The sequence below is a fragment of the Sardina pilchardus genome, chromosome 7 (assembly GCF_963854185.1).
Source record: "Sardina pilchardus chromosome 7, fSarPil1.1, whole genome shotgun sequence".
Classification (NCBI taxonomy): domain Eukaryota; kingdom Metazoa; phylum Chordata; class Actinopteri; order Clupeiformes; family Clupeidae; genus Sardina; species Sardina pilchardus.
In genome coordinates this window covers 24,685,546-24,698,045 of record NC_085000.1, presented here as the reverse complement: position 1 = coordinate 24,698,045, position 12,500 = coordinate 24,685,546, and the positions used below count along the sequence as shown (strand labels likewise).

General features: G+C 49.3%; 1 protein-coding gene across 2 annotated transcripts in view; it reads right to left on the bottom strand.

The window, feature by feature from the left end:
* tbc1d22b (TBC1 domain family, member 22B) overlaps nucleotides 1–12,500 on the bottom strand; it is a 46,928-nt gene that overhangs the window by 19,524 nt on the left and 14,904 nt on the right. For both annotated transcript variants that reach the window (XM_062541431.1, XM_062541433.1), the window contains 2 exons: nucleotides 12,022–12,087; nucleotides 8,191–8,305 (listed from right to left, as the gene is read on the bottom strand). In XM_062541431.1, the coding sequence (XP_062397415.1) occupies nucleotides 8,191–8,305; nucleotides 12,022–12,087 (181 nt within the window). The remainder of the gene's footprint in view (nucleotides 1–8,190; nucleotides 8,306–12,021; nucleotides 12,088–12,500) is intronic.

Below are 12,500 nucleotides of genomic sequence, written 5' to 3'. Positions count from 1 at the left end.
GTGAGTCTATAACACACACACAGAGGACACACATGCGCAGGTACACACACACACACACACACACACACACACACACACACACACACATACACACTGAAAGGACACTCGGGTGTATTGTGCTCTGCCCGTGTGCATACACAATAGAGGGCCATGAGATCATTTAACACCGTGGCGGGGTCTTTATTTGCAGGATTCATCATGTCTCCCTTTGCTCTTCCCCCTTGCTCTCGCTTGCTCATTTTGCTCTGTCTCTCTCTCTCTGTCTCTGTCTCTCTCTCTCTCTCTGTCTCTCCCTCTCTCTCTCTCTCTCTCTCTCTCTCTCTCTCTCTCTCTCTCTCTCTCTCTCTCCTTTTTATTCTCGCTGGCTCTCCCGGGCTTTCCCTTGTGGCCGTGACCTTTAGACGCTCTCTAAACAGCCGAGTTAAACTGCGCTCATACAAAAATTAAGCTGCAGAGATGAGCAGTTATGGGAGCTCTGTGGGTTGATGCGGGTGCAGGCGCGCGCACACACACACACACACACACACACACACACACACACACACACAGATGGTGTGTGCACACATTTTTGTAAACAGCAATGTTGCTCAAGTTGCACACACACACACACACACACACACACACACACTCACTGTATGCACACACAACAGCAAAACTGTTCCGAGTATATATGCTCACACACACAAACACACAACACAAACACACAAACCACACATAAATATACAAAGAGATAAACACAAAGACACACACCACACACAAACACAATCAAAGTCTTGCACACTCATTAATTTGCACACTCCACAGATGGTAACATGCGCACCTCATAGGAATGCATTGCACACTCACACTGATACACAAATCAACATGCATGACACAGAGGGTACGTCTGACAAACAGTCTCACTAGGGCCCATGCATACGCATGCGCGCACACACACACACACACACACACACACATACACACAAACACAGACAGACAGACAGACAGACAGACAGACAGACAGACAGAGAGACAGACAGAGAGACAGAGAGACAGACAGAGAGACAGACAGACAGACAGACAGACACACACACACACACACACACACACACACACAGCACAACAGGGCACTCCAGTTCAGTACTTAAACGTCTGATCCAGTGACTATGAGGCTTGTGGTGATAGGCAGTAATGCCTATCTTCCGATAGAGTTTAATAAGGGTCGGGGCAGGGGGCAAAGGTCAGAGATTAGCCGCTGGTCAAGCAGGCCAATAACCACATGAGGTACACATCCAACACAGCAGAGAGAGAAGGAGAGAGGGATGGAAAGAGAGAGAGAGGAATAAACAGGATGGGGAGGAGGGGAGAGCAGGAATTGGAGAGAAGGAGATAGAAAGAGACAGTGACTGAGCGATGGAAGGAAAGAGAGAGGGATAAACAGGGGATGGATGAAAGGAGAGAGAAGGGGAGAGGGAGATAGAGAGAGACGGTTATGGAAGGAGAGAAAGAGATAAACAGGCGGAGAGGAAAGGAGAAAGAGGGAGATAGAGAGAGACAGAGACAGGTATGGAGAGGAAGAGATAAACAGGTGGAGAGGAAAGGGGTGAGAGGGAGAGAGAGAGAGAGAGAGGTGGCAGAGAGGGGAGGAGGGGCAGAGAGAGAGGAGAGAAGGAGAGAAGGAGAACGAGAGGAGAGAGAGAGGACAGGTAAAGTGAATAAGAGAGACGCCTCTCTGGAGCTGGATGCCGGCCAGCAAGGCTGGGTCCTGACAGGAGGGGAAAAGAGGACATACGGGGGAGGGGTGCGGAGGGGTGGAAGACAGCGAGACCTGTAAAAGTACGAGTCAAACGGCAGCCTGTAAGCTCAGTGAAAAACGATGAAGGGAGAGAGCAAGAGAGAGATAGATGGAGAGAGAGAGAGAGAGAGAGAGATAGCTGCTTGCGTTTTAGCCTGTGGGTCTGAGGATCGAAGTGGTCAGCCTCTGCATTGCAGTATGGTGAGCTTTTTTCCCTCTCTCTCTCTCTCTCTCTCTCTCTGCTTTGATGTGCAGCTGTATAGGTGATGGGCTCTGAGATGGATGGCAGATGGGAGAGTGAAGTTCTGACGTCTCGCATAAAAGATGAAAAAAAAAAAACACCCTCTTGATTCCATCACCAGATAAAGCAAACGAGTGGAATCCATTTTGGGACTCAAACTTTCCGTGTGCGAGTGCCGTCCACCTCCACCTCCACCTCCGCACCCAACACCGCTCACTTTCCACCTGCCCTAAGTCCACCCCCACCTCTTTCCAAATGATAAAAAAAAACACAGCCCTGTTTTACTTTCATTTAGCATTTAGTCTAGAGAATTTTCCAGCGGCTTCTCGAGGCCGAGCCCAGTAGCAGTAGCAGTGGCGGGGACACAGTTTTAATGCCGTTCGGTGGAAAAGCTGCTACAGGAAAAAAAAAACTTTCCTCTTGCCGGGGCCGGGGAAGAGAAAATCCTGTTTGCAGGCATAAAGCGGCCCCTCTCCACACTCCTGCAGGGCCTCAAGCCAGCGCGGGCCTCCGCATTGTCAGGGCCAAATGCTCGCTGGTTACGCTCTGCCGTCACATACACACACACACACACACACACATACATACAAGGCCGGCAGGTTCACCCTTCTTTTGGGCGCTCTGTAAACAGACCCTGAGCTAAACTACTCGGGCACAAATTAAGCTGGGGGGGTGGGGGGGTTGGAGGGGTCGGGGGGAGAGGGACAGTCATGTTTACCACAGCTCTAGTCTGCTAATGCATGAATAAAAACTCCCCCACAAATGTTGTAGAGAGTGCATTTCAAGGGTATTTACGGATGTCCTCGCGTCCATTAGAGGTAGTGGTGGAGGAGAAGATGCACAGGCTTGGCATTGTGTGGCGTCTTAACACAAACACACACACACACACACACACTCATGAGGTCCTAGAAGGGGTAAGTGAGTTGATGTGGCCTTTGGGAGAGAACTCCTGGCCACTGCACTTCACAAATCCTCCACTCATCAATAGCTGTGCTTCACACCAAAGGCCACGGTGACTGAGGCGCCCGAGGCGCTGCTTTGATATCGAACCGGCACGAGCCCGCCAATATCTCCTCCCCTCTTCCCTCCCCTCCTTCTCCCTCTGCCACACTCACTCTTCCTCCTCCTCCTCCTCCTCCTCTTTTGTGTCTAGCATTTCTCTCTCCCTCCCTCCCTCTCTCCATCCCTTATCCTTTCTTCAACTCTCACTCCCTCTCAATGCCTTTTCTCTCACTTTTCCTTTTTTCCTCTCTTTCTCACTCACTCCCTGTCTTACATTCTCTCTCTCTCTCTCTCTCTTACATTCTCTCTCTCTCTCTCCCTCTCTCTGCTGATCTCTCTAAGGAGAAAAAGAACAAAGATTTGGAGGCCATGATAGCCACTCAGGCGTGCAGAGACAGATTGAGGGAGAAACAGAGGGAAAGAGAGGAGGAGGAGGGGTGAAGGGATGGAAGATGAAGAAAAAAATCAGAAAGAGAGAGGGGCAGGAGTCGGAGAGGGAATTGGGGTAAAGAGGAAGAGAAAGAGAGAGGAAGAGAGAGAGAGAGAGAGTCCTACAACTCAGAAGAACTGAGAGGTGTAGGACTAAAAACAGAGTGGGAAATGAGTCCAGCCCATCACAGCGAGGGGTAAGACAGAATTGGACATTCCCTCTACAAATCAACCCTCCATCACACTCAGGTAATGAGGTCTGGGGAGGGGTTCTGGCACAAAGCCATTTATAAATAAATGCAACAGCAAGGTCTTTGCCAATTATTAGAACAACAAATAAAAGCAAAGAGAGAAATGCATGCACACACACACACACACACAGCTCAGCTCAGCTCAGCTGGAGCTGATGCACAAAGCTTCTGTTTGCATCCTATTAGCATCCTGTTAGCGGAGGAAGCTATCGCCTTAAGCAAATGCCTCAGGTGACTTCACAGCGTGAACTTCTAAACTAATCAAATCTTTTAACATTTACATAGTTACTTTATTAACAGCCAGATTATTATCATAATGCGTGAACATCACCACCATCATGTGCAGTCCACATGTGTAAATCTGCAGATAATATCTGTAGACATTCCTGCTGGATATACGTCCACATAAATGGAAATAAAAGCGAACCGCTACACATTGCATTCAGTGACTGTTCAGCTTCTGATTTTCATTCAAATGTCCCCACTACCAACAAGCACCTGTGGTGCTGGCTGTGCACAATCATTTCTATTTACTAGATCTATCAAGTGGATAGCATATGGAGCACATAGCAAACAAACATCCCACAATGGGCTCTATTCAGACTTATAGGGCATTCCAGTTTGTGGCATACTGACTGTAGGAGCTAATGCCTTCTTCAGCTAATGTTTGAGTAGAACAAACAGTCACAATCTATAAACACACACCACACACCACACACAACACACACACACACGTGACCCAAAAACAACCACAGACAACCACCATCAACCTCCACAGACCAGAGAGTATAAACATCCACAGGCCCGACCTACACACATTCACAGCTATGATCTAGACTCATCTAGAGACATGACCTTTTTACATAGATGACAGAGGTGACCTTTAAACAGGCACAGGTCTACAAACATTGTCTACAAACTGGGGTTGTACATACTGTAGATACATGGTGACAATAATCATTTGAAGACATGATCTACACACATCCGCACATATCCTCTACCTAAGCCAGTAATGTTCCTGACTGAACAACACCACTTCCTCTGAGGTTAACTCCTCAAAAATGCATCATGCATGAAGATCAGACAAAATACTATACCGACAGTTGAAGAGCTCTGATGCACAGCCCTTCTAGTCTGTCTGCAATCTCTTTATATAATGTCTCTTTACGCAAGAGATATCATTAAACTCTATTTTGTTCAAATCACCTGTTGAGCCCTCCTGCTGAACAGACTGCACAGTGCATACTTGATCTACTTGTTCAGGGGAGAGCGATACCATAAGTATCTGAGATGAAAGGGCATCTGGATTAGCTACAGAGCTGAGATCAGAAGCCCCTCTACATTGCCCAATTCAATCTAATCTATGAGCGTCTGCTATCAAGAGGATTCTTCTTTAGACCAAATATATAATATACTGTAGAAATATCCATGATGATACACACATCCCCTAAAGTACTGAATCATATTAGCTTCAACCTTGGCTTTCTTGGCACCTAATAATTGATCTGGTGAATTAAACACCCTCTGAGTCACATATGTTGATGGTCATGTATGCAGGGGCTGTTTCATTAAAACTGAACTGTGAACGATCAGTTGGGGAAACAGAGGACAGAGGACTGTACGTGGTGGGGATGCTATAGGGGGGGTTTGGGGTAGATAGAGGGTAGCCGAAATTGGATGGATGGATGGATGGATGGATGGATGGTACTACATTTATCACAAGAGAAATGTAGGCCTTCAGTAGCTTATGACAAACATACAGAACAAACAAAAAAACACTCACAACACTAAAATCCAATAAAATGGTGCTCTATCCATCAGTTTCAAACAGCAGGCAGGGAGCTGATGTTGTAATGCAGTATGCATAAGTGGATATGATGCAGTGAGATGCTATAGTGAGAGTGTGTGCCATTGTTAGTGCAGAGATATTATCAGTGCAAGAGCAGATTCTATACTGTAGACTAATGTGATTGGTTGGCTGTGGTGCTTGGTGGTAAGGGGTAGAGAGGTACGGAGTGGATGTGATTGGTTGGGTGAGGTGGAGGCATGGCGCGGCGCGGAAGGCTGTTAAGTAGAGGTGTCCCTCTTCCCCAGTCAGGAAGCCTCTCGGAATATCAGCCGGGAGTGGCGGTGCTGAAGACAGAGGGCAGAGCCCCTTCAGTGGCAGCGTCTCTGCGGAGCTGCGCTGTGACCTGTGGATCGGACGCCGGTGCCCATCGATCAGCGGGCGAGCTCCTCTCTGCTGCGCCATCACAACCTTCCATAAACAGCTCAATCCCAGGGATCAATACCAGCCCATTCAACCAGATTGAATGGCTGTTACACTTTCGCACACATATGCATACATTCATACACGCAATCATAAGTATGTGTGCACACATTCTCCCTCACTCCTTGTCCAGGGAGACAACACACACATACATGTGCGTGACAAGAATATTCACACATACATTCGTTCTCTCTCTCTCTCTCTCTCTCTCTCTCTCTCTCTCTCTCTCTCTCTCTCTCTCTCTCTCATGGAAGAGGTGGGAATCGGTCGTTATAGAGGTGGCGATATGGTGCAATCCCGATTACAATATTTGGGCCATGGTACGAAATAATTGCGGTTCTTTACATTTTACAAGCATTGTGATTCATTGTGATTGTTGTTCCAGTATGTCTACTGGATCTCCGCAGCCATCTTGGCACAGTATATTTGCTCTCCTTTCCTTCTTTTCCAATTTCTGTGGTCATGTGCAAGAAGAGCAAGGTCTTTTGCCATCTTGTGGACTTCAGAAGCAATGTATCATTAGACGTAACAAAACAATATTAAAATCATAATAGTAAACAGATAGACGCTTGGCGCCACTGAATCATTATGCCATTGTGCAGAAAGATATCGCGATACTGTTACGTGCCATTGATTCTTTTTCTCTCACCTCACAGACACCCTAAAAAACAAGCGCACACAAACAAACACACCCACACACAAACAAATTAAAGTGCGAAAACACAGCGCACAGCAGAGCAGGGAGCTGGGCATCAGTATGAAAAATCTGCTTTTCAATAATGAGCTTCAGAGGGGAGAGAAGAGGAAGAGAGGAGTGATGAGGCAGAGAGAAAGTAAGAGAAGGGGGGGAGGGAGAGAGAGAGAGAGAGAGAGAGAGAGAGGGAGAGAGAGAAAGAGAGAGGGAGAGAGGGAGAGAGAGAGAAATGGTGTATGTGTGAGAGCAAGTAAGTGCACAGATATCAAGGGGACGAGAGAGAGACAGAGAGAGAGTGGGAGAGAGAGAGAGAGAGAGAGCAGTGGAGAGGCTAAAAGGGAATTAAATGCACACAGAAAAAGAAACAGATGGAGAGAGCTGAAAGTGAAAGAACAGAGGGAGAGAGGGAAAAAGGAAAGAAAAGAAGAGAGAATGGAGTCTGGATCGATCGTAGCTCGCAGGTAATCTGAGGGTTGTGTCCCCGCGTGTAAACTGGTGACATTGCAGGAGTGGCACCCGGGGGAAGGGATCAATTGTCTGCCTTTGTTCGCCTGTAATCCTTAACTATCTCTAAGTAATTAACCTTCAGACTAAATAAGCACAGAGTGAGAAGGAATAGCAATGAGGAGCTGAGGCCCATCATAGGCCTTCCCTCTCTCTCTCTCTCTCACACACACGCACACACACACACACACACACCATCTCAGCTTCCTCCCTCCCTCTTGCTACTAACCTTAGAGACCACTGCTGTCCATTAGCACGGCTCTATTGTTGGTCACATACGTGGACACACACACACACACACACACACACACACACTCTTCCTTTCTCTCTGACACAGGCAGGAGCGCACCCACACACATACACACAAATGCCGTTGCACTATGCCAGCTCCACAAGACCACTCCAGAAGCTCCAAAGGTCAAGGCATAGAAATCACTCCTGGTGAGTGTGTATGTGTGTGCATACTGCATAAATGAGTGAATAGGTCATGCATCTGTATGTGTCTATGCATCTGTGTGTGTGTGTGTGTGTGTGTGTATGTGTGTGCCAGCCCCAGGGCCCCTGAGCTCATATCAGGCTGACGACAGCACACACAGCTCACACACTCAGCTCACACACTCTCCCCCCTTGCGCTGCAAGGCTTTGCGTTGCTTTTCAAGAAAATCTCCGGCTGAGAAATACTCATCCCTCCACAGCAGAGCATCAATCAATCACTCAATCGCCTGCTCGCCGGCTCGGCCCAGCACCCGTTGTCATGTCATGCAAACTGATGTTTGCGCGCGCGGACAAGCGTTTAATATGGCTGGCGCCAGCCGGCGCTACCAGAGTACAGGATGATGAAACTGATGGACCTGAGAGACGATGGTGGGGGGGGGGGAGGACATGAGGGTGGGGGTGCTGCTGGTGAATGATTACATCTGGGGGGGTCTCCTCAGGGGACAGGGTAGGCTCATAAGGTTGTTATATGATGGACATGATCAGGGGTGGGGTGGGGTGGGGTGGGAGGAGGATGGAATGCACACTCACCCACAAACTCCGACAGGAAGACCACGAAGAAGGGGGTGACGAGGTCGTTGATGCCCTGCACATAGCCACTCGCCGGATGACGTATGGCCCAGATGAACAAGATCCTCTCAAACACCTGCATAACAGAACATGCACGCACGCACGGACACACAAGCACACACACGCACACACACACACACACACACACACACACACACGCATCAGCATGTTAAAGCAAACACTGTCCTCCTCTGAAGATCTTTTCATGCTGTGTTTGTTTCATCAGCCCCCACCCCACCCATCCCACCCACCCACCCACCGCCACCAACTCCACTGTGAAGGGCATATACGATGCTGCCCGCAAAATGTAGCACGAACGTCAGGCATCTGAAAAAATAAAGAAGGGAATAATAACTCGCTGCCTTCTCCCTGCATTCCATTTGGGACTGCTTTGATGTTGAAAAACATGAATATGCTGAAACAAAAAATAAATAAATAACTAAATAAATAAATAAAAGACCCTGTTTACTTAGGCAGATGCTTTTTGTCTACAGCACACACTCCACACCATTTAAGGCACTGGCCTCGTCTGTGGACGTTCACAACACACCTCCGCCACAAGACAGCAGCTCAGCATGCGTACATACATACATGCGTACGGCCATCCAAACTGACCCAACAACAACCACAGCAGCAGCAGCAGCAGCAGCTACACGAGCTGATGTTAAACCACTGAGCTTTAGCGCCGAAAAGGCCCAGTCATGCTGCTTCTCTGTGTGTCTCTCAAGGCACACAGGCAGCGTTGGCGCTATGGGGGGAGTTATTTGAGATTTATATGTTTTTTGCTTTAACCCGGTGGATGGCAGAGGTGGTGGTGGTGGTGGTGGTGGTGGTGGGGATAGGCACCGGCTCACCGAGCAGCCACAGCCCTCTCTGCTGGCGTGAGGAGCACCAGCATGCACCAGGAAAACAAGCAGTAAAAAGCAGCGGGAGCGGACGGAGTGAGGTTTTTTTTTTTGCGGCGGCAGTGTAGTGGGGGCGTCGTTGGCAACAGCTGCAGCAGCGGCGACGACAGACAGACAGACGCGGCGCACCTTTCATCTCTTATGATGACACTTTGCACTCATGTAATATGCAGAGCGCCCCGATTCATAATGCAGAGCAGTGCGGCGCTCTATCTGCTAAACCCATCCATGCTGGAGAGCTGTGACAAAAGAGTCGGAAACAAGCGCGACAAGGATGGGACTCCTGCGGGACTCATGACAGCTCCGTCTTCACTGTGTGTGTGTGTGTGTGTGTGTGCGCGTGTGTGTGTGTGTGTGTGTGTGTGTGTGTCTCACACATATTATGATATGTGCATGTTTGTTTATTTGTTCATGCGTGCCTATGCACATCTTTACAGGGCCAATAAAACAATACCTCTTGGCTGGTTGAAAAAAAACAAAACAAATCAATAACAGAAAAAACGCTTCCCTTTCCAAGAGTCGAAGATACAGAATGAGTGGTTTACAGACAGACCCAAACCCCCTAACTGAATGAGGGGTTCAGACAGCCCAGTGGGAGAGGCACGGTATGGATCTGAGGACGAGGAACACGGGGGAGTGGAGGGATGGAGAGAAAGAGAGAGAGAGAGAGAGAAAGAAAGAAAGAAAGAAAGAAAGAAAGAAATCGAGACAGAGGCTCCCCACTGTGTGAAACTTCAGCAGAAGAGTGTCCAACAGCTGACTATCGCTACCTCCACAGCTATTAGCCAACGTGAGACAGAGACAGAGACAGCGGACAGCATCTCCAGGATAGCTGGTGACGTACACGCCGGGATCCTGGCTGGAACGCCGTGCTCCTGCAGCCCAAGCTGCGAGGCAACAGCACTAGCAAGGCCGTGTGTTTGATTCCCTAGTCCAATATACAGTACACTGACCGCATATATGCACTGAACTAAATGTGATGAGTCATGTTAAGTGACTCATCATAAATGTCAGCACACTGCTGGATGGCAAGAGAGCTTCTCTTTCTTAACTCAAGGTGGTAGGAATGATTCATTTTTGTTTAGGGTACAATGGACCACCCAACTCACGGTTCACATCCTATTAAGGTTTTGAGTCACGGATCAAATTGTTTTTTTTTGGATCAGCAAAGAAAAGAGAAAAAAAGAGAAAGAGAGACAAATGTTCCTTTCTTTTCAATGCCATCTTTTATCTCTCCTAGTTAAACTCTGCAACCAACCCACAGTCCCCCCAGTGTGTTGAACCGCCAGTGTTGGCTCATACAGGTCACGGGTTCACCGACGGTCTGTCCAACCTCTAATTTTGGTCTACCATGATGAAAAATGATTCAAATTGCTATGCAGCGCTGGCAAATGCACATCATCGCTCTGGGCTGTGGATAAAAAACGCCACACTCTGGTTCAGCAGGTTGGTGAACCGCTGCCACAGTCATTCTTTAGGGCCTACACGGCGCCCAAGGACAAAATGGGCACATGAGACAAATGAAAGACACAGTTCTGCTGGCGCCTTTTGAAAACAGAGGCAGGAGAATCACTCTGACTGCGCCAGCGTCGACACCTCCTGCAATCGCCGGCCCTAAATATCTCTGTGTCCGCTGTGTGGAGCTTTACGTCCACATTCACTAGTTTTTGACGGGCATTTTTTCCTCTCCATAGATCACACGGCACACGGCTTGAGCTGAAATGTTTATCAGGCCCGGGGGCTGTCTGGTGTTTGACCCCGGCGACCTTGGCGCTCTCTCCGGCCCGGCGAGAGGTGTGCGGGAGCAAAGCGCTGCTGCTGCCGTGACCCTGAGAGACCTTTTTTTTTGGGGGGGGGGGGGGGGGGGGGGGGCGCTCAACGAACAGGCGGGGAGTGTGGAGCGGAGCGGAGCCCAGCCGAAGGCATGCCACGGGCGAGGCCAAGCGGTAAAGGCTACCCCTGGAGAGAACGAGGAGAGAGAGAGAGAGAGAGAGAGAGAGAGAGAGAGAGAGAGAGAGAGAGAGAAAGAGAGAGAGAGCGTGCGAGCGCTCGGATGAGGATTAGTATGCAGAGGAGGTGTGAGGGAGGGGAGGAAGAGCAGATGAGGAAGAGGAGGAGGAACGGAGAGGGTGAAGAACGGAAGGGGGGGAGGGGAGGACAGGTGACTGGGGTGTGTGTGTGTGAAGAGGCGGAGTAGGAAGAAAGGGAGCAGGTGGAGAGAATACAAGAGAGATGGGCAGAGGTGTGTGAAAAGGAAGAAAAGGCAGATGGAGGAGGGAGGAGAGGACAACTAGAAGTTACGGCGGCAGATGCACCTCAAGGCGGAGAGGAGGAGAGACCGTAGCGGAGGGGAGGAGAGGACGACTAGGGGCAATCTGGAGGAGGAGGAGGAGGAGGAGGAGAGGAAAAGAGGAAGAGCAGGAGACGCGCTGGATAGAGGACAGGACAGATTAGCCAAGGAGGACATGAAGGGCACGTGAAGAAAGGAGAAGAAAGGTGGAAGATGAGAAGAAGAGGAGGAGGAGAGGAGAGGAGGAGAGAGGCCAAGATGAAGGGCACGTGAAGAAAGGAGAAGAAAGGTGGAAGACGAGCAAAAGAGGAGGAGGAGAGAGGCCAAGATGAAGGGCACATGAAGAAAGGAGAAGAAAGGTGGAAGACGAACAAAAGAGGAGGAGAGGAGAGGAGGAGGAGAGAGGCCAAGATGAAGGGCACATGAAGAAAGGAGAAGAAAGGTGAAAGACGAACAAAAGAGGAGGAGGAGAGGAGAGGAGGAGGAGAGAGGCCAAGATGAAGGGCACATGAAGAAAGGAGAAGAAAGGTGAAAGACGAGCAGAAGAGGAGGCGGAGGAGGAGGAGGAGGAGGAGAGGAGGGCCGACTGAAACTCACCTCTTGCACCAGTGGCTGCTGGAAGAGAGGGATTAAGGGGTTCGTCCTTGGGATGTCGATGTGGATCTGCAAGACAAGCAGCAGCCACACAAAACACAGCATTATCATTCGCCCCGCAAATCCCAAACAGATATGTTTCCTGGCGAAAATTAAGGGGCTGCCGATCGATAGGAAAAGCATGAGCGCAGAATTAAGTTATGGACCTTTACGCTTGCAGGTAATGCGAGAGATCCATCACAGCCTGAAGCAGTCGCTATTGATCCCCTGTTTTCATAACAAGCCGTACATGAACCACGGCTTCCTCATAATAAAAATAGCCATGGGATGGGAGGCCAAACCCTGACCTCCCATCCTTCCCCCCCCACCCCCCCCCCCCCCCCACCCCGCCTCTCTCCCTCACTCTCTTATTAGCTCTCTCTGTCATTCCCTCTCATCTCTCGCTCTCTCTCTCTCTCATTCTCTCCCTCTCAATCATACCT